A 26,460-nucleotide genomic window follows, 5' to 3' on the forward strand; every position below is an offset into this window, starting at 1 on the left:
TGTGCGATGTGGATTTCTTCCAGACAAGACCGGACAAGACAAGACAAGACAAGACAAGACAAGACCAGACCAGACAAGGCATAAGGTACACAAAGACCACGATTAACAGATCTACGCAGCTTCCTTCTTCTTCACACATACGTGACCAGCAGAACGTGAAGTTTCATGATACCTACGTCCTTGCAGTCTCTGTCAGCCTGTCCTGCTGCTGACGTCACCATATGAAGCTGCTGTCACTTCCGGTCACGTGGCTGATCCATCTCGCCCTCCTCGGAGTCGGTGAAAGCGTGTGTTATGTTTAGACGGAACATCCTGTTGTCTTGTCACCAGTCTCCTCATCCGGCGGCCCGGGATATTTACGGCGTTGCTCTAACCATAGATATAAATAGACATTAAATATATATATATATGCTCTTCCTTGTTAAGGGCAACGACCAGCAGCTTGCGACTTGCTGGCTGGGTTAAGTCTTGTTCCGTGAGTGGTAAATAGTTGAGTAGAACTGCCGGTGACTTGCCTACGCCCAAGGGACACACGACTTCCAAAAGTCCCCCAACTGGCTCAGTGACTCTATGCTATGCTAAAAATCACATCAGAGCGTTTTATGTTTCCCCTAGAAATCTGACCTTTTCTTTCCCGTTGGCTTACATGCATGTTTGCTCTTTCATTTACCGCTCTTCCAAAATGAAGCCCATGTCTAACCTCGCTGGCATTTTTTGTTGCCGCGGGCATCCTCCTTTAATTGCAGAATGTAACAGTCTAGGGAAACTAATGGGACCTCGCTGTGAACTGTCGCAGCAATTAAGAACTGAAATCTGTGTTCTGTTGCAGGCTTACCCTCTACTTACGTGTGTGGAAAATGGATGCTATCTCCGGATGATCTTAGTTCTTACACACCCTGTTAGCTATGGTACTGGAGTTCTGGTCCTTGATCCTTTTCTAAACTTCCGGTGCGGCACGACGCGATAAGTTTTCTGCTTTTTTCTCAAAGTATACTCTGTTTTACACCCTGTAAGCCTTCGATGCAGTTGTAGACATATGTCAGGTAATACCTCACCAAGTTGTATGGTGTCTGAGGCTGTCGTTGTGGCACAAACTTGCAATGAAATCTTCGATCGGGAGGTAACGTCCAAGGTCTTCTTAGATTTGATGTGGTAATGTCCTTGATGTTTACCTTTCGGGAGCATTATCGTCCGTTTTCTATACATATTTTACAGTCTAACACATTCACGCATTAAGTCAGCTGCTCTTCCCACCTTTCTTATCAACAGAAGGTCCATGCTCCGTGCTCAGACGTCAGTAGTCACTCCATTCATTGTCCTATGTATTCATGGGTAACGTCCTTGTCTTTTTCGCCAAGCAAGGCACAAAAGATAACGTCCTTGTTCATTTTTGGCAAGAACAATTGCATTACTGTTTTGGCCAGTTTACAGTTGATTGATCTGTTCTAAATTCCCAACAGCGATATGCACATGATGTCAGTTGAAAAAAAGATAAAGTAGAGAAAACAATGAAAATGTTGTGCATTGTTTTTGCAGACTAGGAGGGGGGATTGAGCCTACATTTGTTTGATTCAAACAAAATGTTAATGGTGTGCGAGGTGATGCTTGTTTCAGATGGCGGATTTGTCTGTGGAAACGCTAGATGGCAGTGTCTTAAACGTTTCGGAGGTCGTGGTGGAAGCAACTGCACCTGGTCCATCTGTGGATCAGACGCCTGTGGATCCGGGAAACCCGACCCACACTTCCACCCCTCACAAAAAGCTCCCGCGGCTGTGTGTCACCTGTGGCAAAACCTTCAAAACATCCAGTCACATGCATGAGCACGCCAGACTGGTACACAGCGCTGGAAAAGGTGCAAGATACCTCTGCAAGGTGTGTGGCAAGGGGTTTATGGCAAAGACTTACCTGGATTCCCATCTCAATTGGCATGACAATAAAGCACCACACAACTGTCAAACTTGCGAGAGGGTTTTCCAAAGCCTACATTGCATGAGAAGGCACCAGAAGTCTTGCAAAGGGGCAAACGTTCCACCCTCCTTTATGTGCGTCGACTGTGACAAAACCTTTGCCACCAAGGATTTGCTTGCACAGCACAGGCACATCCACGACGCAAAGGGCATGTTCCGCTGTCTTACTTGCCCAAAACACTACAAGTATCGGTCGGGCCTGTTCCGTCACTCGAAGTCGTGTCCCGGCATGTAACTTAATTCCTTTCACGCCTGGATGTAAAGCTCAGAGATACTGTTCACCTTTTAAACGCCAAAATCATTTCGCTTTCTTTTGTCTTTTGGTCTGACTTGCGTATCTCATTGCACATGTTTCCTTTGTAGAATAGAAAGTCACAACATCTAGAAAGAGAAGGAGCGCAATATTATCCATTGGCAATATGCCATTTGCAATAATTTCGTGAAGGGTGATCCAGGGCAGGGCAGCTGCAGCCCGTAGAAATTGTTTTTTTTCTTCTTCTTCTTCTTCTTCTTCTTCTTCTTCTTCTTCTTCTTCTTCTTCTTCTTCTTCTTCTTCTTCTTCTTCTTCTTCTTCTTCTTCTTCTTCTTCTTCTTCTTCTTCTTCTTTTTCTCTGGGTCCTGCGGTTTCATGTTTGAATAACTTGCTTACTAGCACTTGTTTTCCTGTAGCATGATCAATTGTTAACTGACGGAACTTGAGTGGTTTGTCAGAATGCGTTGACTCAAGGTGCTCTTTAGTGGCGCGGAGTGAGTCAAATTTAGCTTCACAGTGATAACACCTGAAGTCCATCAGCTGAAACAAGGAACAACGAATTCATAACAGAGAAATACTCATGCTATTGTGTATTGTAGGGGAAGGGGTATTCAGTTTGAATGCCACCCTTTGAACTGTTGGCTTCATGATGAAATGCGAAAACACCCCAAAACACGTTAGTAGACTTGAGGAAACACTTGTAGTACCCCTAGAAGCAATTCAACGCTTGAGAGATTTTAGAACACATATATCAACTGTAAACTGGCCAAAACAGTGTTGCAATTGTTCTTTCAAAAAGTGAACAAAGACGTTATCTTTTGTGCCTTGCTTGGCGAAAAAGACAAGGACGTTACCCATGAATACATAGGACAATGAATGGAGTGACTACTGACGTCTGAGCACGGAGCATGGACCTTCTGTTGATAAGAAAGGTGGGAAGAGCAGCTGACTTAATGTGTGAATGTGTTAGACTGTAAAATATGTATAGAAAACGGACGATAATGCTCCCGAAAGGTAAACATCAAGGACATTACCACATCAAATCTAAGAAGACCTGGGACGTTACCTCCCGATCGAAGATTTCATTGCAAGTTTGTGCCACAACGACAGCCTCATACACCATACAACTTGGTGAGGTATTACCTGACATATATGTCTACAACTGCATCGAAGGCTTACAGGGTGTAAAACAGAGTATACTTTGAGAAAAAAGCAGAAAACTTACCGCGTCGTGCCGCACCGGAAGTTTAGAAAAGGATCAAGGACCAGAACTCCAGTACCATAGCTAACAGGGTGTGTCTTACTGAAGTCCAAAAGGTTCCGCTGGGTTTTCTGTTTTACCGATGAAATCAAACCTCCCAACAACCTCCGGTTACAAACGTCATCGGATCGAATCTAGGCCTGGCGAACTTGACAAAGGAAGAAGCACGAGGCAAACATATCTCTCCTGGCGAACTTTACAAAGGAAGAAGCACTAGGTAAACATATCTCTCCTGGCGAACTTTACAAAGGAAGAAGCACTAGGCAAACATATCTCTCCTGGCGAACTTTACAAAGGAAGAAGCACGAGGCAAACATATCTCTCCTGGCGAATTTTACAAAGGAAGAAGCACTAGGCAAACGTATCTCTCCTGGCGAACTTTACAAAGGAAGAAGCACGAGGCAAACATATCTCTCCTCGCGAACTTTACAAAGGAAGAAGCGCTAGGCAAACATATCTCTCCTGGCGAACTTTACAAAGGAAGAAGCACTAGGCTAACATATCTCTCCTGGCGAACTTTACAAAGGAAGAAGCACGAGGCAAACGTGGGGGGGGGGGGGGGAGGGGGGTTCGAAACAATCGCGATATGTACATAGGATAATATCATGGATAACCATGTTATTTCTTCAGTCCAACACTTGGTCTGTTTACAGTTTGTATTTCCGCCGTTGTTATCACGCGCGAATCGAATGCGATTTGATAAACAGTCTTAATGTCTGTATGCCAATCAAGTCACAGCGTTTGTAAGATACAGAGAGACACAGAGAGACAGACAGACAGACAGACAGACACAGAGAAAGAGACAGACAGACACAGAGAGACAAAGAGACAGAGAAATAGAGACACAGACACAGAGAGACAAAGAGACAGAGACAGAGAACGCAGATGGAAGATGTGGCGAGGGAAGGAGTTGGAGCGAACGTCAGCATGGATGAATTAATTCGTGAGACTAGACCGGGAACCATGTGATTTGTAAATGGAAAGAAACCTTCATAATTATACAAGAAACAATTGAAACGTTGTTATTGCAACCTTCCTTTGGCCCTAATGCACTGAGTATCACGAGGCCACTTGAGTCGTAAATCTTCAAAGTCGAGTTTACATGCAAATTAAAAACGGTTGTCCAAAATTAGGCTGTCCTATATACGCGAAGACCGTGAAGAAAGGAACTTAAACTGGTACAGGGTGACCCACAAACATGCAACCCACAAAATACTAATAACGTCTACACCTGTTAACCGAATTACTTCATATTTGGTGGCAAGATTATCGGTCAAATAGTCTGACTTTTGTGCAATTGCAAAAAATGTTTCCAAATTCGGGGATCGACTCAACAGAAAAAGGTGTGACATTGAGCGGTAGCCATACTTACCTGTTTTAAACCCTCCAGACTTTTACCTTTTTAGATTATCTGAATGTCTGATTATACAAAAACACACCCTTAACCCCCCCCCCCCCCCGATCATCGGTGACCAGAATAAAGCAGTTACAGCTAGGTCCAGGGCTATGTTGGTGTCATTAAAAATTTCCGATGTGTAATTTGAAACACTTTTTCGGGAGAAGGTAAAAGTCGGAAAATTTTACCTACAGACTGGACAATTTGTGGAATAGTCGCGAACAAACAAACAAACAAACAAACTGAAGTTCTGACACAATAACTATAAATTATATTAACTAAATTCAAATGACTGCAAAAATGACCCCCTTTGTTGTAAACTTACACTTGCGCAATGATACGCAAAATGAATCAATGACATGAACGCATTCCTCGGTGAGAAATGTCCTGATCGCTGTAGTCCAGTCACGGATTGTCTGATGTTTGTTATGGTGTACTACGCTGTATTCCAGTCACGGATTGTTTGATGTTGGTTATGGTGTACTATGCTGTATTCCAGTCACGGATTGTCTGATGCTTGTTATGGTGTACTATGCTGTATTCCAGTCACGGATTGTCTAATGTTTGTTATGGTGTACTAGGTCCTTTTAATAATCCCAAGGTAGCAATCTAGAGGTCTTAAATCGGGTTAGTTTGGCTACCGCTCAATTTCAAACCTCGTACTTTTTAGTCGATCCCCGAATTTGGATTTTGTTTTGATTGAAATTGCACAAAATTCAGACCATTGCCACTGTGTGATTTGCTTATGCATAAGCTGAAGTTAGTCTACACCAAGTTAATATCGTTTTAGTGAGTTGCATTTTTGGGGGGTCACCCTGTAGATTGTAAAAGGTATGACCTAAGCGAAGTCTTAGCGAAGTCAACTGAATAATAATAATAATAATAATAATAATAATAATAATAATAATAATAATAGTAACAACTGGACATTGTTAAGTGCCTAACCTATGGGTCTAGGCCCCGTACAAAAGAACATATACAGAATAGAACAATTAAATGTACAACCTACATAAGACAAGGGCGGATCCAGGATCTTAAGGAAGGGGGGGGGGGGCACACCCAAACCTTTTTTGCACAAACTTCAAAAGCGCCCTAATTGAGGGTGCGAAGCGCCCGAACAGGCATGCCCCATCGGAATTTTTTTTAAGGAAGCAAAATGCTGCAATCTAGGGCCACCTGAGCTCAGAAACTGTCATTTAATCATCTGGCCAAATTTCCATTTTTAAGCCTTATGTTTTTTCTTCAAATCTACAGCTAAAAATCTCATGTCTGTAAACATTCGTGATATCTAATTTATTAACTTTTAGTATCAGTGGAGAGGCCAGTCAAAAACGAAAACGCTATTTCAGTCTTTTGTTCAAATTGATGAGTTCCATGGGAAGCCGGACAGTTGCTCACAGGACAAATACTCACAATACTTTTTTTTTCCCTGAAGAAAATACAATTTGCATCCTACATGAATTTGTCTGACGAACAAAACAAAACTACTGCTGCCACAAGTCATTCGCGCGCTGAGTGATTTACTCGCTTTTGCAGACGTTTGTCAGATAAAGTATGCGGGTTAAATGTGCGTATGTGTGTGTGTGTTTGTGTGTGTTTGTGTGTTCGTGCGTGCGTGTGTGTGTGTGCGTGCGCGTGTGTGTGTACATGTACGTGAACGTGCGTGCGCGCGTGTGTATGTGTGAATGTGTGTGTATGTGTTTGTGCGTTCGTGCGTTTGTGTGTGTGTGTGTGTGTGTGATAATGAGAGAAAGACAGACAGACAGAGACAGGACGTAGACCGTGGTGGTAGACAATGGTGCCAAGGAAGGCGGGACATACTGAAATCAGAGCGCTTTGAGGTAAACAATGGTGCCAAGGAAGGCGGGACAAACTAAAATCAGAGCGCTTTGAGGTAGACAATGGTGCCAAGGAAGGCGGGACAAACTGAAATCAGAGCGCTTTGAGGTAAACAATGGTGCCAAGGAAGGCGGGACAAACTAAAATCAGAGCGCTTTGAGGTAAACAATGGTGCCAAGGAAGGCGGGACAAACTAAAATCAGAGCGCTTTGAGGTAGACAATGGTGCCAAGGAAGGCGGGACAAACTAAAATCAGAGCGCTTTGAGGTAGACAATGGTGCCAAGGAAGGCGGGACAAACTAAAATCAGAGCGCTTTGAGGTAGACAATGGTGCCAAGGAAGGCGGGACAAACTTAAATCAGAGCGCTTTGAGGTAAACAATGGTGCCAAGGAAGGCGGGACAAACTAAAATCAGAGCGCTTTGAGGTAGACAATGGTGCCAAGGAAGGCGGGACAAACTAAAATCAGAGCGCTTTGAGGTAAACAATGGTGCCAAGGAAGGCGGGACAAACTGAAATCAGAGCGCTTTGAGGTAGACAATGGTGCCAAGGAAGGCGGGACAAACTAAAATCAGAGCGCTTTGAGGTAGACAATGGTGCCAAGGAAGGCGGGACAAACTAAAATCAGAGCGCTTTGAGGTAGACAATGGTGCCAAGGAAGGCGGGACAAACTAAAATCAGAGCGCTTTGAGGTAGACAATGGTGCCAAGGAAGGCGGGACAAACTAAAATCAGAGCGCTTTGAGGTAGACAATGGTGCCAAGGAAGGCGGGACAAACTAAAATCAGAGCGCTTTGAGGTAGACAATGGTGCCAAGGAAGGCGGGACAAACTAAAATCAGAGCGCTTTGAGGTAAACAATGGTGCCAAGGAAGGCGGGACAAACTGAAATCAGAGCGCTTTGAGGTAGACAATGGTGCCAAGGAAGGCGGGACAAACTAAAATCAGAGCGCTTTGAGGTAGACAATGGTGCCAAGGAAGGCGGGACAAACTAAAATCAGAGCGCTTTGAGGTAGACAATGGTGCCAAGGAAGGCGGGACAAACTAAAATCAGAGCGCTTTGAGGTAAACAATGGTGCCAAGGAAGGCGGGACAAACTAAAATCAGAGCGCTTTGAGGTAGACAATGGTGCCAAGGAAGGCGGGACAAACTAAAATCTGAGCGCTTTGAGGTAAACAATGGTGCCAAGGAAGGCAGGACAAACTAAAATCAGAGCGCTTTGAGGTAGACAATGGTGCCAAGGAAGGCGGGACAAACTGAAATCAGAGCGCTTTGAGGTAGACAATGGTGCCAAGGAAGGCGGGACAAACTAAAATCAGAGCGCTTTGAGGTAGACAATGGTGCCAAGGAAGGCGGGACAAACTAAAATCAGAGCGCTTTGAGGTAGACAATGGTGCCAAGGAAGGCGGGACAAACTAAAATCAGAGCGCTTTGAGGTAGACAATGGTGCCAAGGAAGGCGGGACAAACTAAAATCTGAGCGCTTTGAGGTAAACAATGGTGCCAAGGAAGGCAGGACAAACTAAAATCAGAGCGCTTTGAGGTAGACAATGGTGCCAAGGAAGGCGGAACAAACTAAAATCAGAGCGCTTTGAGGTAGACAATGGTGCCAAGGAAGGCGGGACAAACTGAGACAGGAGGAGAATGAGGAAGCAGAGTGGACATTCAGGAAGCAGAATAAGTGCTAGACGTAACATCTATATAGTCATCAGTAACATCATTGCACATACAGTGGAACCCCCCTTTTAAGACCCCTCAAGCAAATACTCCCTCCTTTTTACATTTAGTCAAGTTTTGACTAAATGTTTTAACATAGAGGGGGAATCGAGACGAGGGTCGTGGTGTGTGTGTGTGTGTGTGTGTGTGTGTGTGTGTGTGTGTGTGTGTGTGTGTGTGTAGAGCGATTCAGAGTAAACTACTGGACCGATCTTTATGAAATTTGACATGAGAGTTCCTGGGTATGATATCCCCGGATGTTTTTTTCTTTTTTTGGATAAATGTCTTTGATGACGTCATATCCGGCTTTTTGTAAAAGTTGAGGCGGCACTGTCACACCCTCATTTTTCAATCAAATTGATTGAAATTTTGGCCAAGCAATCTTCGACAAAGGCCGGACTTCGGTATTGCATTTCAGCTTGGTGGCTTAAAAATTAATTAATGACTTTGGTCATTAAAAATCTGAAAATTGTAAATAAAATAATTTTTTTATAAAACAATCCAAATTTACGTTCATCTTATTCTTCATCATTTTCTGATTCCAAAAACATATAAATATGTTATATTCGGATTAAAAACAAGCTCTGAAAATTAAAAATATAAAAATTATGATCAAAATTAAATTTTCGAAATCAATTTAAAAACACTTTCATCTTATTCCTTGTCGGTTTCTGATTCCAAAAACATTTAGATATGATATGTTTGGATTAAAAACATGCTCAGAAAGTTAAAACGAAGAGAGGTACAGAAAAGCGTGCTATCCTTCTCAGCGCAACTACTACCCCGCTCTTCTTGTCAATTTCACTGCCTTTGCCACGAGCGGTGGACTGACGATGCTACGAGTATACGGTCTTGCTGAAAAATTGCATTGCGTTCAGTTTCATTCTGTGAGTTCGACAGCTTGACTAAATGTTGTATTTTCGCTTTACGCGACTTGTTTCTTGTTGATGTACCTTATCTGGTTCATAATTTACGACAATTGCAAAATAACAAACAAATCACATGCAACAGTGGGCGCGAATGTGGTGCGTTTCTTTTGCCCCCTACTGTACTCTATTGAGCCTCTGGTTTCACGCGTTTAGACACGGAATTTGTAGCATCCCTGGACAGAAATAGTTTATTTGAAATCTTTTTGGTACCAATAAACCACGTTGACCAGAGCAGGGAGTTGGCGGGGGGGTGGGGAGGCGAAGGGGGGGGGGGGGCAGCTGGGCAGGACTGGGGGTGGGGGAGGGGGGGGATGTTGGGTAAGACAAGGGTGGAGCGAAGGACGACTAAGTAGTCAGACAGTCGGAAAAAGAGAAATGGCGGGCAGGCAGAAAGCGGACGAGAGTGAGGGAGAGGGTGATGTCGGGCGGAGATTGATGCCTTGTCGTGACGAAGCCGTGGTCCTCCTCTCCCCCCAGTCACGCTACCGTCGCTCCCGTCACGCACCACTCATCCCTCGAGTCACGTGACGCTCGCTGGGCACTGGACATCGCTGCCACAGTTATGGAACCTTATGTCCTTCGCGCCTTATCCCCCCTTTTGTTTTAGCGGGACCTTGTGTCGCCCCGTGATGGATGCTTCGTCCACATGGACATCCTAGATTAGTGGGGAGGGGTTACGGCACCAGCTCCTTGTCGGAAACAGCACGGTGGGGGGGGGGGGGGGAGGGGTTACGGAACCAGCTCCTTGTCGGAAACAGCACGGTGGAGGGGGGGGGGGGGGGTGATGGGAGGGGTTACTGCACCGGCTCCTTGTCGGAAACAGCACGGTTGGGGGATGGGGGGGGGGGGGGGAGTAAGTAAGGAGGGGTTGGGAGGTACAGAGATGAGAAGAAATGAGTACCGGAGCGATAGTGTTGCTTCCTCGGGCTTGTGCAAATCCTGAGCTGCCCGCAAGAGCTAGAGTTTCATGACGAGGTCACGCCAGCTAAACGTCACTGGAGGATGAGAGATAATTAAGGGGAAGACGGTTATGCAGGCGAGGGGCGGACAATGGCCACCTGTCCGTCTGTCGGAGGAGGGAGTTTGGAGGCATCACGGAAAGACTCTACGCCCTGACAACGCCCTCCTGGTCATGTGGCGTCACCAAGTCTTGTTACATCCTGCCTATAAAACGCTAGGACCTGTGTCCTCGGCAACTACAATCGTCATCTCGTCTTCTTCTTCTGCAGTTCCAGGTCTTATTGTGTCAGTTCTTTTAAAGGTGAGTACTCTTTGCTTGGGTCTTTTCCCTTGGCTTTCAATAGTTATTTCTCAGTGTGTGTAGTTTTTAGGGTCATCGTATAAATCAGTGAGTACCATTTGCTTGGATCTTTTTCCATTGGATTTCAATAGTTATTGCTCGTTCGGACCATTGGCTTGTGTCTCTTCCACTGGATTTCGCTAGTTACTGCTTGTTCTGTGTGCAATCGGAGTGCAGTCTAATGATTTTCTCTGCACGTTCATTGGACAGTGAATATTTTCTGATTGACATTTTGGGGGAGGTTTGTGTCTTTTGTTGTTGTCTGGGATAAGCCGTGTTATGACAATTTAGGCAACTTTTATTATGACTCTCGTTTAAAAAAAATCCACCCTGTTGGTGCATGACAAAATGAAGAAAAGGAAAGAACAGGAAAAAAAATCTAAAACTAAAAGAAACACACACGTACAAATAAGGCCTAAATATTTCCAAACTCACTGACCCGTTTTCATCAGGGGAGAATACAATCACAGTGGACCGTCAGTCGAGACCATTACGGTGGGGGGGGGGGGGGGGGTGGGGGGGGGGGGGGCGGGGATATAGCTCAGTTGGTAGCGCGCTGGATTTGTATTCAGTTGGCCGCTGTCAGCGTGAGTTCGATCCCAGGTTCGGCGGAAATTTATTTCACAGAGTCAACTTTGTGTGCAGACTCTCTTCGGTGTCCGAACCTCCCCCCGTGTACACTACATTGGGTGTGCACGTTAAAGATCCCACGATTGACAAAAGGGTCTTTCCTGGCAAAATTGCTTAGGCACAGTTAATAATTGTCTACCTATACCCGTGTGACTTGGAATAATAGGCCGTGAAAGGTAAATATGCGCCGAAATGGCTGCAATCTACTGGCCGTATAAAATTTCATCTCACACGGCATCACTGCAGAGCGCCTAGAACTGTACCCACGGAATATGCGCGATATAAGACTCATTGATTGATTGATTGATTACGGATTCAGTCTCGGTAGATACTCACCGGATTGTCGCCTAGTAGGGGCGCAAGAGATTTTAGGCCAAGAGGACAGGCATTTGTCAAGTTCAGAGAGGTTAGCCTGCATCCTGCTACAGACACTGTACAGAATAAATGTCAACGGTTTGACTGGCGCCAAGGGATGGCTGGCCACCTACACTGCATCTTAGAACAAAAAGTGTCCACAACTTGAAACGTCACTAGAGTGTGAGTGCTGAAGTACTTGTGTTGGATCAAAAGCTGCGTCCTGTGCCTATTAATTTTGTGTCCGAGGGATTCTGCTAAGAAAACATTTGTGGTGTTAAACATCTTTTTTCTTCTTTATGGTTTAAAGCTTTTTGTGACAGTGTACAAATCATTATACCAAGAAGAAGTTCGTGGTGTGAAGCCAATTGTCGACAAGATTAATGCAACTCGTATTTTTCTTTTCTTCTTCTTTGGTGAAAGCTTTTTGTGATAGGGTATAAGTCAGTCTGCTAAGAAGACATTTGTAGTGTTAACATTTGTTTCTTTCTCTTGTTTTAAAGAACGTCTCGAGACATTAGAAGCGAGGGTGAGCTCGAACGTGTGACGTATTTAGTCAACAGGACTGCACATTGAATTAGTCACCATTGTTCCTGGCTCTGTCTTAGTGGACACAATTGGCTTCCAGTTTTATTTTATTTTCCCCCTCAAGTCTATTACTTACTGGTGTAGCTCTAATCTGTCGTGCCTGATGTACGTCATTGATTGCATTCATATTTAATATTGCCGCGCGTTAAAATATGTCCACTTGTTTTTGCCGACATTCCAATGAATTCACAAACAAAGCACTTCTTGATCGTGGGAATAAAATCCGATGAATGAATAGATTAATATATCAGTGAATAAATAATGAATAGATTCATTAGGGAATAAATAAATAAATAAGATAGAATATAAACTAAGTGGGTGACAAAATAAGTAAATGAAGGAAATAAAACATGGTTAATAAATTGATGTTGAGTGAAATTGATGAGGACGCTGTGTCATTGAACCTTGTTGCAGGCAGCAGACGACTTGTCTCTCTCTCTCTCCAACTCATCAAGATGAAGACATTCGTAGTTCTCGTCATCTGTGGCATGCTCGCCACTTCGGCCGTCGCTCAGTTCGGCGGCATGGGAGGAGGAGCTGCTGGGGGTGCCGGAGGCGGCATGGGAAGTAAGTCAAGCTTTGTCTTATATCTGTGTGTTCGCGTGTCTGTCCGCCCGCTTGTCGGTCAGTCTGCTATTCTGTTATCGGTGCGTGTCTGTCCGCCCGCTTGTCGGTCAGTCTGCTATTCTGTTATCTGTGCGTGTCTGTTTGCCTGTGTGTCGGTCAGTCTGTTATTCTGTTATCTGTGCGTGTCTGTCTGCCTGTGTGTCGGTCAGTCTGCTATTCTGTTATCTGTGCGTGTTTGTCTGCCTGTGTGTCTGTCAGTCTGTTAATTGTGCGTGATTGTCAGCCTGTTTGTTGGTCAGTCTGCTATTCTGTTATCTGTGCGTGTCTGTCTGCCTGTGTGTCGGTCAGTCTGTTATTCTGTTATCTGTGCGCCTTTGTCTGCTTGAGTGTCGGTCAGTCTGTTATTCTGTTATCTGTGCGTGTTTGTCTGCCTGTGTGTCGGTCAGTCATGTTTGTCTTTTGATGGCATCCGTGCGTAGAAGACATGTGACAACAGACAATGCGGGGAAATAACTCTGTCGGGTTTGTGTGGGTTGTTAAAGGGCGAATACTCTTTCTTTTACTGAGTCAAACTTTCCCGTGCAATTATGGGTCAGTCACAAACGAGGGGTGTGTCTGAATTACGTAGGCAAGGAGCACGTGTAGAAAGTTTGCCTCACTAAAAGCAAGAGCATTCACTCTTTCACAACCAACACAAACCCGACAGAGTTATGTCCGGAGTGTGTCTTTTCAGGTCAGAACACGAAGAAAAGAAATCTGACATGCTGAGTTGCAGACCACGCAGTGATGCGTATCAGTGCTATGTGTTCTATTCATGCTACACAATAATGAATGTCACGACATGTGTCGTATCAGCGCGATGTCAGCGATTCATGCTACACAATGATGAATGTCACGACATGTGTCGTATCAGCGCGATGTCAGCGATTCATGCAACACAATAATGAATGACACGACATGTGTCGTATCAGCGCTATGTCAGCGATTCATGCTACACAATGATGAATGACACAGGTGTCGTATCAGCGCTATGTCAGCGATTCATGCTACACAATGATGAATGACACATGTGTCGTATCAGCGCTATGTCAGCGATTCATGCTACACAATGATGAATGTCACGACATGTGTCGTATCAGCGCTATGTCAGCGATTCATGCTACACAATAATGAATGTCACGACATGTGTCGTATCAGCGCTATGTCAGCGATTCATGCTACACAATGATGAATGTCACGACATGTGTCGTATCAGCGCTATGTCAGCGATTCATGCTACACAATGATGAATGACACATGTGTCGTATCAGCGCTATGTCAGCGATTCATGCTACACAATGATGAATGACACATGTGTCATATCAGCGCATGTCAGCGATTCATGCTACACAATGATGAATGTCACGACATGTGTCGTATCAGCGCTATGTCAGCGATTCATGCTACACAATGATGAATGTCACGACATGTGTCGTATCAGCGCTATGTCAGCGATTCATGCTACACAATGATGAATGACACATGTGTCGTATCAGCGCTATGTCAGCGATTCATGCTACACAATGATGAATGACACATGTGTCGTATCAGCGCTATGTCAGCGATTCATGCTACACAATGATGAATGACACGACATGTGTCGTATCAGCGCTATGTCAGCGATTCATGCTACACAATAATGAATGACACATGTGTCGTATCAGCGCTATGTCAGCGATTCATGCTACACAATAATGAATGACACGACATGTGTCGTATCAGCGCTATGTCAGCGATTCATGCTACACAATGATGAATGACACGACATGTGTCGTATCAGCGCTATGTCAGCGATTCATGCTACACAATGATGAATGACACGACATGTGTCGTATCAGCGCGATGTCAGCGATTCATGCTACACAATAATGAATGACACATGTGTCGTATCAGCGCTATGTCAGCGATTCATGCTACACAATGATGAATGTCACGACATGTGCATGGGTCGTATCAGCGCTATGTCAGCGATTCATGCTACACAATGATGAATGACACGACATGTGTCTCCGAAAAAAAAAGCGCTGCGTTGTCTGCTTGTGCAAAAGACTGCACTAAGCGTTCAAAGAAAGTTGACGCTCAAGCAAGGGCCTACTCATTTGAAACTGTCAAACATTGACGGCAAAGCAAGCGCGTAGTCATTTGAAACTGCCTAATAATAACTGAAAAGCAAGCACGTTTAGTCTTAAAGACTGCAAAGCAAGCGCGTAGTCAAATGTCGGCATTGACAGTAAAACAAAGCGTATAGAGTTATAAAACAGCCTTACAGTGACAGTAAAACAAAGCGTGTAGAGTTATAAAACAGCCTTACAGTGACAGTAAAACAAAGCGTTTAGAGTTATAAAACAGCCTTACAGTGACAGTAAAACAAAGCGTGTAGAGTTATAAAACAGCCTTACAGTGACAATTGATTGAAATATTTGTAAAGCAATCTTCGACGAAGGCCGGACTTCGATATTGCATTTCAGCTTCGTGGCTTAAAAATTAATTAATGACTTTGGTCATTAAAAATCTAAAAATTGTAATAATTTTTTTTATATAAAACGATCCAAATTTACGTTCATCTTATTCTACATCATTTCCTGATTCCAAAAACATATAAATATGTTATATTTGGATTAAAAACAAGCTCTGAAAATTAAAAATATAAAAATTATGATCAAAATTAAATTTCCGAAATCGATTTAAAAACAATTTCATCTTATTCCTTGTCGGTTCCTGATTCCAAAAACATATATATATGATATGTTTGGATTAAAAACACGCTCAGAAAGTTAAAACGCAGAGAGGTACAGAAAAGCGTGCTATGCAGCACAGCGAAACCACTACCGCGCCGAACAGGCTCGTCAGTTTCACTCCGTTTTGCACAAGCGGCGGACTACGGTCATTGTGAAAAAATGCAGTGCGTTCAGTTTCATTCTGTGAGTTCCACAGCTTGACTAAATGTAGTAATTTCGCCTTACGCGACTTGTTGTTTCTGCGTGCGCCGCTGCTGCTGCTGCTGCTGGGAATAGCGGTACAACGACTGAGCGCTAACCCGCTTTGTCTGGGCTTGTTGCAGGCCTGCTGCCAATGATGATGATGGGAGGTGGCAACGACAACATGGGCATGATGATGATGATGATGATGATGGGCGGAGGTAACCCCGGGTTGATGCAGATGATGCTCCCCATGATGATGATGGGCGGCGGCAGTGACAGAATGATGCGCATGTTGCCGCTCATGATGATGGGCGGAGGGGGCGGTATGGGCGGCGGTATGGGCGGCATGGGCGGTATGGGCGGCGGTATGGGCGGCATGGGCGGCGGTATGGGCGGCATGGGCGGCGGTATGGGCGGTATGGGCGGCGGTATGGGCGGCATGGGCGGCGGTATGGGCAGTGCAGGAGGGATGGGCGCCATGTAAAACGCGGACATGGTCTCAACAGGGGCCTCCCAGTGACGTGAACGGGCCCTGAGGGGATCAACCTGCACCCTACTGGGGCCTTCGTGCTTGTGACGGGTTCAGAATGGTCCTTTAGGGCCCGGGCTCTCCCTGTGCGGCTTCCCCAAGAAGTGTAGCTCGACACAAAGTGTGCATTGTGTGCCCCCATCCCGCCCCTCCCCCCGGTGTCCTAGAAGGTGAAGCTCGCAGCAGTTCCTTGTCCCCAAGGCTGTTTCCAGTTCTGATTACACACTGAAAAACAATTAAAAAAAGAAAGACAGAAACAGGAGTTTTTGCAAGAAGCTTTACTTGTTTTGCTTTTTCTGTGTGTGCGTGTGTGACATGTGCGAGTATGAGTGAGTGTAACTACAGGAGATGCGTGCGTTCGTGTGTGTATGTGAGTGTGTGTGTGTGTGTATGTGAGTGTGTGTGTGTGTGTGTGTGTGGATGTGTGTGGGTGTGTGTGATTGAGTGTGTGTGTATGTGTGTGTGTGTATGTGTGTGTGTGAGTGTGTGTGTGTGTCTGTGTGTGTGTTTGTGTGTGTGTGTGAAATCGTGCGTGTAATTGAATGCGTGTGTGTGTGTGTGTGTAATGTATGCGTGTGTCATCTCCAAGTCGCCTGCATGCACGTGTGTGTGTGTGTGTGTGTGTGTGTGTATGTGTGTATGTGTGAATGTGTGTGTGGATGTGTGAGCCCGGGTATGCGTGTGTGTTTGTGTGTGCGTGTATGCGTGTATGTCACCATCTCCACGTCGCTTGCATATATGTATGTCCGCGCTCGTTCGTCTGCAGCGTGCATTTAGTACAACAAAAGTCAAAGTATTTCAGTGCATTTAGTTCAACAAATGTCACAGTCTTTAAGAGCATTTAGTACAACAAAAGTCAGTCTTTCAGTGCATTTAGTACAACAAATGTCACAGTCTTTCAGTGCATTTAGTTTAACAAATGTCACAGTCTTTAAGAGCATTTAGTACAACAAAAGTCAGTCTTTCAGTGCATTTAGTACAACAAATGTCACAGTCTTTCAGTGCATTTAGTACAACAAATGTCACAGTCCTTAAGAACATTTAGTCAGTACAACAAATGTCAGTCTTTAAGAGCATTTAGTACAACAAATGTCACAGTCTTTAAGAGCATTTAGTACAACAAATGTCACAGTCTTTCAGTACATTTAGTACAACAAATGTTACAGTCTTTCAGTGGACGTCCAGTATGCTATTCTGTGTTACTAGCATGAACGTAACAAGATCAGAAACCAACATTGGAATAAATTAAAAATAAACTTCAAAAGAAACGATTTTTTGTTTGAAGTTCATGGATATCTAAAGACACAAAATTGCAAACAACTGTGCAGTAGAAACAAAAAACAAAAACAAAAACCAAGTTTTGACATATAGCACAAAGCGTATCAGTGCTGGTAACTGTCGAGACTAAATAATAATTGGCAAGAGAAGTTTAAACATCTGTGAGACATTCCCCCCCCCCCCCACCCCCACCCCCCATCCAACCTCCCAGGCTCTTAAAGAACGACAGACAAGAAAGAAGAAGAAAAAATGTTCACGGAAAAATACAGGGAGTTTTGTTGCTGGAAACTCTTATCAACATATGAAAAGGTCAACAAAAACCATGACAATATAGGGGCCTACAGACATAAAAAGGCCTTGGTCCAAGAGCCATTTGTCAGCATTTTGGTTTGACTGAGACGTCCGACCACCCATACCCTCCGCCCCATCATCAGTCACTTCCGCCTGGGAGAAAGGGGAGCAACATCTGCCGCCTGCATTTACACAATACGCAGCCAGACAGATCAAACAGCCATAGACTGTTTGCTTGTGTTTATAATAGCTATATACGATAGACGCACGCAGAGACACAGACAAGCACAGACACAAACACAGATACAGAGATAAAGACAGACAGACAGACAGACAGACAGACACGTACGCACGCACGCAAGCACGCATGCACGAACGCACGCACGCCCGCCCGCCCGCACGCACACATACACACACACACACACACACACACATACACACACGCACACACACACAAGTATTTCAGTGTGACCATTAGTGTAAATGTACTAGTCATGTAAACGCTTAAATGTTTAGATTTACGGTGCCTCTCAAAACACGCTGCGGTAACGCATGACTGGGCAGGGCCGGACTACCGGGGGGGTTATGGGGGTTGCGCAACCCCCCCCCCCCCTAGCCTAAACATGTACCTTACTTATTTAATTTTTTTTTTATTATTGCTTATTTTATGCCGTTTCATGCAAGGAGCGACCATTTTCCTATCTCAGAATATGACCTACCCGTCAGCTTCAGGGGGCTTCGCCCCCTGACCCCCACAACGTGGGGGGGGGGTGGGGGGGTGGGTTCTAGGGTTTCCGGACCCCCCCCCCAGCCAAAAAATAAAAATATTGAATGAGGTATGCATTTCTTTATTTTACATTGAGTTTCAATTTTTGGGGTATTAATCAGTGACAAAATCCGCTGCCTGAAACTGGTAATGATCATCCTCAGAATGCACCAGATTGCACCATTTTGCATCCTTTTTTTCAAAATTTTCCGGGGGGGCATGCCCCCGGACCCCCCTAGCAAGCTGGGCGCTTCGCGCGGTCGGCTCGGCGCTTCACGCCTTCACACCCATATCTTCACAATATACTTTTGAAAAAAACCAGTCATAAAATGAACTGATCCGCCCCTGCCGCCAGGGGGGACATCCCCCTGGCCCACCACTGGCAACCCCCCCCTCCTCTTCGCCTAGTCCGGCCCTGCTGGGCACCGCTGTAGCGCAAGGTAATGTTAAGCCAGAACACAGGACGAGATCATTGTAGTGCAAGGTAATGTCAAGCTAGGACACAAGACGAGATCATTGTAGCGCAAGGTAATGTCAAGCCTGTTTACAGGACGAGATCATTGTAGTGCAAGGTAATGTCAAGCTAGGACACAAGACGAGATCGTTGTAACGCAAGGTAATGTCAAGCCTGTTTACAGGACGAGATCATTGTAGTGCAAGGTAATGTCAAGCCAGAACACAGGACGAGATCATTGTAGCGCAAGGTAATGTCAAGCCTGTTTACAGGACGAGATCATTGTCGCGCAAGGTAATGTCAAGCCAAGACACAGGACGAGATCATTGTAGTGCAAGGTAATGTCAAGCTAGGACACAGGACGAGATCATTGTAGTGCAAGGTAATGTCAAGCCAGGACACAGGACGAGATCATTGTAGCGCAAGGTAATGTCAAGCCTGTTTACAGGACGAGATCATTGTAGTGCAAGGTAATGTCAAGCTAGGACACAAGACGAGATCATTGTAGCGCAAGGTAATGTCAAGCCTGTTTACAGGACGAGATCATTGTAGTGCAAGGTAATGTCAAGCTAGGACACAAGACGAGATCGTTGTAACGCAAGGTAATGTCAAGCCTGTTTACAGGACGAGATCATTGTAGTGCAAGGTAATGTCAAGCCAGAACACAGGACGAGATCATTGTAGCGCAAGGTAATGTCAAGCCTGTTTACAGGACGAGATCATTGTCGCGCAAGGTAATGTCAAGCCAAGACACAGGACGAGATCATTGTAGTGCAGGGTAATGTCAAGCCAGAACACAGGACGAGATCATTGTAGCCCGTGGCCATACTCCAAAGGAAAGGAGATTTCAGCAGTATTTGTATGAATCCTTTTGCCGTATGCATTTGAAGTCATGATTTGTTTGGATGCAACAGTATGAGTTATTTCTAATATGCTGACTGTTAGCAAATGATAACACACATGTCGAGAAAAAAGATATCAAGCATGAGCCTTTTAGGCGAATGTTGATATCGTTTGGGTCAGCCAATCAGAGTAACACACCTGACGTGATGAATATTCACAGGTCAAATGCGTTTGACACACAACAATCTCACAAGATAAACCATGTTGAACATGCTTTTTGGTTGCTTCGCTTTTTCTTGTTGAACAGAGAGCGACAGATTTAGAACCGAATCCAGGCAGATGGAAAATGACGTAAAGATACATTTGACGTAAAGCGAGTGACGCAATTTCACTTGATTTTTCCGAACTTAGATAATTTAGATTTCAAGTGAGCGGGTCGGCATTGCACACTCAGAGGATGGGCGGTGCCTTGCTGTTCCGTAAAGCACCCATCGACAAAACTCGCTTTTTGGTTTTTTTGTTTTTTGTTTAGATAAAGAGAGTATTATCTGACAGCATTTGAAGTGTCATTCTGTAGAATAAATCACGCTGATATTGTTGATTTAAATTTTTACTTTGTCATGTTAGTTTTTAGCTTGATAAACAAAAAGGGTCCCTGCCTGAACGTTATAACATTTAGAGGGTCACCTGGAATCCGTCCTGATTGGTCAAAAAGCCATATGGGACACTGAATTGGTAATAATACTCCATAAAGCTATGAAGGGTTTTAACCCCCTCCCCCCCCCCCCCCCCGGAAGATAACATGACATCTGGAGGAAAAAAATGTAGTAATCCGATATTTTACCTGAAGTACGTATCGTATGTAGGATAAAAAAAATAAAAAAACTCGAAAATGCCAAAACAATTCACCGAGATGTTGCTTAAATACAGAGCTTGTTGTAATTGTGCCTCTCAACATTGACACAAAAACCTTTTCGACCGCTCATCCGATTGACACTTGCATCAGCACAACGCAGCAACTACGCAACATAGCTAAATCAAACAACCTGTTATCAATCAATCAATATGAGGCTTTATATCGCGCGTATTCCGTGGGTACAGTTCTAAGCGCAGGGATTTAAAAAAAAAATTATTTTATTTTAATTTTATGCAATTTATATCGCGCACATATTCAAGGCGCAGGGATTTATTTATGCCGTGTGAGATGGAATATTTTTGCACAATACATCACGCATTCACATCGGCCAGCAGATCGCAGCCATTTCGGCGCATATCCTACTTTTCACGGCCTATTATTCCAAGTCACACGGGTATTTTGGTGGACATTTTTATCTATGCCTATACAATTTTGCCAGGAAAGACCCTTTTGTCAATCGTGGGATCTTTAACGTGCACACCCCAATCACTGTAGTGTACACGAAGGGATCTCGGTTTTTCGTCTCATCCGAAAGACTTGTTATGGGCCAAGAGTCGATTTGATTGATTTTCTCTTCGTACGTAACAGTTGCAAAGTTGTGTTTGGTTTTGATTATATGCAAGAGGAAGTATATATCAGCAAAGTATTCATCATGGCCGCCATTTGCATTTCATATTTTCCAAAATAGCAGATTATCAAAACCAAACATACACACACGGGTACATAACTGAACACAGATGAATTTACTGGGATGAACTAACACAGATGAACTAGGGGAAGGTTGCCTAATATGGACCACTTTTTGTTTCTTGTATATACGTAACTAGCTTGTTATTTGCGAAGAAGTTTCATTTGTGTTTGATAGTCCTATTCTCATTAGTTAACTGTTAGACCTAATTAGAGCGAATAACCTTTGATAACCTTTCAGCAAAAATGAAATACAGAAAAAATCACAAATGGTCCATATTAGGAGCCTGGGCGCCTAATATGGACCAGTGAAGAGGCCATCACGAAGCACTGTAAAAAGCCCCCTATATTTCAAAATATCATGATACAACTTAGTGTGCAAGTCAGACTAATTCATGCTTTAGATTTATCTGTTTCGGTTTGATGAGAACATCATTTGAAGCACAACAGGAAACTAAACTGAGAAACTTATCAAAAACAGAGAGAACATAAAAAAGTTATTAACTTCCACGAAAAGAAGACTATTTTTTTTGAAAGCTCGAAGGCTAGTTATAGGTTATTTTCAGCAAGCTTCTTAATGAATTAATGAAACCAGCGTTTGTTTTCTTATATTTGTTGAAGATGGTCCATATTAGAAGACACACACAAACTTTGAGATTTTGCTATTGGTTTTTGTTTGCAGGAGAAACTCGGGGTCGGTCAACAATGCTGAAATGTAACAAATACATTCTTAGCTGTCATATAAAGCATGTTTTGTGTGATAACAGCTTCGGCTGTGGACAGAAACGAGTCCGTTTAAGCGTCAAATTTAGATTGAACGCCGCCAAAAGCGCACAAAAGAGAAGAAAAAAAACTAACGGTTTTGAGGTTTGTGTTTTTGCAACGGTTTTGACATGTGCAAATTATCCAGAGAGGGTGAATACAGCGAATGAAATTATTTTGAGCGCTCTAGCACCGTTAGTTTGTCAGAACTGGAGGTGGTCCCTATTAGGCGGCAACCTTCCCCTACATGTAGGATGAACAAACACAGATGAACTATCAAAGATGAACTATCAAAGATGAACTATCAAAGATGAACTAACACCGATGAGCTAACACAGATTAACTTACACAGATGAACAAACACAGATGAACTAACACAGATGAACTTACACAGATAAACAAACACAGATGAACTTACACAGATAAACAAACACAGATGAACTAACACAGATGAACTAACACAGATGAACTAACACAGATGAACTAACACAGATGGACTGACACAGATGAACTAACGCGCTGTTGCAGGTAACCCTCAGATGCAGCAGCTGCTACCTCTGCTAATGATGGGCAGCGGAAGCGACCGCATGATGCGCATGCTGCCTATGATGATGATGAGAGGTATGGGAGGCATGGGCGGCATGGGCGGCATGGGTATGGGAGGCATGGGCGGACTCGGCATGAGTGCAGCTCTAGGCGGCATGTAAAAGAAAAAGAAGTAGAATGCAGTCTTCGCGAGGCCCGACAGGAGTTAGAAAGGAACACCTTCCATGGACATCAGAGTGCTGGATCCCACCGAGGCGCGACCTTCACCTTGAGGGGTTAGGAATGGAGTCGGACTGCTTCTGCTTTGACTGTCATGGCGCAGCTCGTTAGTTTCGACTGTCGCCATGGTTTCACTTTGTTTGTCCTTGCGTGGTGCTTGAAACAAAACGAGAATTCACGAGAACTGGTGCTTGAAACAAAACGAGAGCTCAAGACAAGAAAACTGATTGGTGCTTGAAACAAAACGAGACTTCACGAGAACTGGTGCTTGAAACTGTTGAAACAGAAGTATAGTTTCACAAAAATGGTGCGTAAAACAAAACTATAGTTTTGTAGAAATATTGCTTAAAACACAATTAAAGTACCGTACATATGGTGCTTGAAACATAATGAGAGCTTTGAATCACTGTTGCTTGAAACAGAACTAGACCTTAGTACCCCGAAGAAGTGCAACAGTGCTTCAAAGCTGTTTTGGGCAAATTCATGGGTGCTCGAAAGACGTGATGGAAGTGTGTTTGTGCACAGAAGATTTTTGTATTTAAGGCACAGAAAATTGTTTATATTCGGATGATGAGCAAATGAAAATCCTGCCTTGGCCAACATTTCAAGATGAACGGAATGTTTTGACGAATGTTAGTTGAAGGAAAGGAATGAAAGTGATTCTTACAGGATGACTCCAGTGTTCTTCTCTTTGTGTGTGTGTGTGTGTGTGTGTGTGTGTGTGTGTGTGTGTGTGTGTGTGTGTGTGAATAGAATAGAATAGAATAGAATAGAATAGAATAGAATAGAATAGAATATATTTTATTGTCGGAACCAAATTGGTTATTGACACAAAGAGCGATTAAAACAATCTGAAATAAACTTTCCAAGACGAATTTGTATTCTGTCTTCGCAAAATACTTCACTAGGTTTATTGTTGGAATACTTTATATCTATATTTGATAGATCCTTTATAAAATCATTTCGCAGTTCAGTGAACTTTTGACATCCGTCTAGGAAGTGAATTTCATCTTCAATAACGTTACATTTATTACATAAACGATTTTCTCTTGGTATGTTATTATGTCTTCATTATGGGTGTGTGTGTGTGTGTGTGTGTGTGTGTGTGTGTGTGTGTGTGTGTGTGTATAAGTGTGTGAGTGAGTGTGTGAGTGAGTGTGTGAGTGTGTGAGTGAGTGTGTGTGTGTGTGTGTGTGTTTCTCTGTGTGTCTGTCTAGTGGTAACACACCCACACAAAAGCACACCAACACACACGCCGAAAGATGAGGCAGGCAGACTAAGAGACAGACTGGCACGCTGTTGCAGGCAACCCCCAGATGACGCGGTCACTCCTCCCCCTGCTGGTGATGAACAGTGGCAGTGACCGCTTGATGCAAATCCTACCGTTCATCATCATCAGCATGAGAAACAGGGGCGATGGTATGGGCGGAGGTATGGGCGGTATTAGCGGAGGTATGGGCGGTATTGGCGGCGGTATGGGCGGAGGTATGGGCGGCGGCATGGGCGGCATGGGCGGAGGTATGGGTGGAAACGTGGGTTTAGGAGGCGGACCATTGTCTTCACTGGGGATAGGCAACGTGGCGGGTCCTCTGGGACCAATGTAAGACTGGCAGCTATTTTCTGCACATGGGGCTCGCCACGACACACATAACATCTGAGAACCTTTGACCTTTTGCCACGTTGGGGAAGAGCTCAGCCTTGGCCTTGAAGCTTTCGTTGTACTAGTTGTTCCTGCTCAAACATGGTGGGTCAGCTGCCGGGTGTGGTTGGTCTGCATATCGCGAATGGTTCTGTTGGCCCTAACGGGTGCACTCTGATACACAGCTGTGCAGGAAAAAGGGTGCACTGTGCCCCCCCCCCCCATTCCTCCCTGGTTCTTGCTTAACGACATCTTAATGTGTTCGGAGAATGTTTTTACAGGATAAAAAGTGCGAGAGAATCTTTGAAACATTTAAGAGACGGCAGCAAAAGTGTTGAGAAATGAATGACATAGACAGAAAATGGAGAAAGCTTTTTTGAAAGATTCCCATGTTCTTGTGGTTGATTACACGTATGCGCTATAGCAGTAGTGCGTGACACAGTTTGTGAGTGCATGTGTTTGTGTGTGTGTGTGTTTGTGTGTGTGTGTGCGTGTATGTACGTGTGTGTGTGTGTATGTATGTGTGCATGTGTGCATGTGTGTGTGTGTGTGTGTGTGTAGCAACATGATAATTTCTATAGAGGGAGTGAGAAACACAGATACCGTGAGGATTGTAAACTGCAAAGAACAGAGCGGTACGACCGACCTGCCTCTCTGCCTCTTCCATTTCCTTCATCTTTCTTTATTTGGTGTTTAACGTCGTTTTCAACCGTTCAAGGTTATATCGCGACGGGGAAAGGGGGGAGATGGGATAGAGCCACTTGTTAATTGTTTCTTGTTCACAAAAGCACTAATCAAAAAATTGCTCGAGGGGCTTGCAACGTAGTACAATATGACCTTATTGGGAGAATGCAAGTTTCCAGTACAAAGGACTTAACATTTCTTACATACTGCTTGACTAAAATCTTTACAAACATTGACTATATTCTATACAAGAAACACTTAACAAGGGTAAAAGGAGAAACAGAATCCGTTAGTCGCCTCTTACGACATGCTTGGGAGCATCGGGTAAATTCTTCCCCCTAACCCGCGGGGGTATTTCCTTCATAGCAACAAGACAAAGGCCAAGACGGACAGATGGAGTGAGGCACAGAGAGAGAGAGAGAGAGAGAGAGAGAGAGAGAGAGAGAGAGAGAGAGAGAGAGAGAGAGAGAGAGAGAGAGAGAGAGAGAGAGAGAGAGACATAGAGAGAGAGAGAGAGACATAGAGAGAGAGAGAGAGAGAGAGAGAGAGAGAGAGAGAGAGACAGACAGACAGACAGACAGACAGACAGACAGACAGACAGACAGAGGCACACACACTCACACACTCACACAGAGTTAGAGAAAGACAGACACAGTAAATAAGAAGAGAGGGGGAGAAAGTAAAAGCATAGACCTATGGTAAAAGTAAACAATACTGTGAAAGAGAAAACGAATCAAAGAGAAACAAAAAGACCATCAAAGACAAACAGACAAACATTTTGACGAGAGAAGACTGAAAATAATTCACTCAAAATACGCAGCATTCTGTTTATACCAAAAAGTTGAATGGCCAAATGCCCAACAATAAGTTACCTTGGATGCATGAAATACTGACATGCGCACTGTAAATGTACATATCAAAAGTTCTCATAAACAGAGCTAATGCTTCAATGAGGACAGTACAAACAAAACCAAAACAATAGTTATCCATCAACAGAATCATACCAGCAAATAGTGTCTCAAATAAAAAGGCATCTTGTTGCTAATTTAGGACTAAAACACATTGATGATTGTGAAATGGTCTGAAACAA

At 44.0% G+C, this 26,460-nt stretch overlaps 1 protein-coding gene across 1 annotated transcript; it reads left to right on the top strand.

Annotated features, from left to right (window-relative positions):
- Positions 1–10,403: 10,403 nt before the first annotated feature.
- Positions 10,404–25,109, top strand: LOC138981371 (glycine and methionine-rich protein-like). Its single transcript, XM_070354263.1, has 5 exons — positions 10,404–10,618; positions 12,644–12,796; positions 15,897–15,974; positions 22,811–22,903; positions 24,353–25,109. The coding sequence occupies exons 2-5, from the start codon at positions 12,685–12,687 to the stop codon at positions 24,649–24,651; spliced, it is 582 nt and encodes a 193-aa protein (XP_070210364.1). The 5' UTR covers positions 10,404–10,618; positions 12,644–12,684; the 3' UTR covers positions 24,652–25,109.
- The last annotated feature ends 1,351 nt before the right edge of the window (positions 25,110–26,460 follow it).

Source organism: Littorina saxatilis, linkage group LG12, assembly GCF_037325665.1.
Source record: "Littorina saxatilis isolate snail1 linkage group LG12, US_GU_Lsax_2.0, whole genome shotgun sequence".
Taxonomy (NCBI): Eukaryota; Metazoa; Mollusca; class Gastropoda; order Littorinimorpha; family Littorinidae; genus Littorina; species Littorina saxatilis.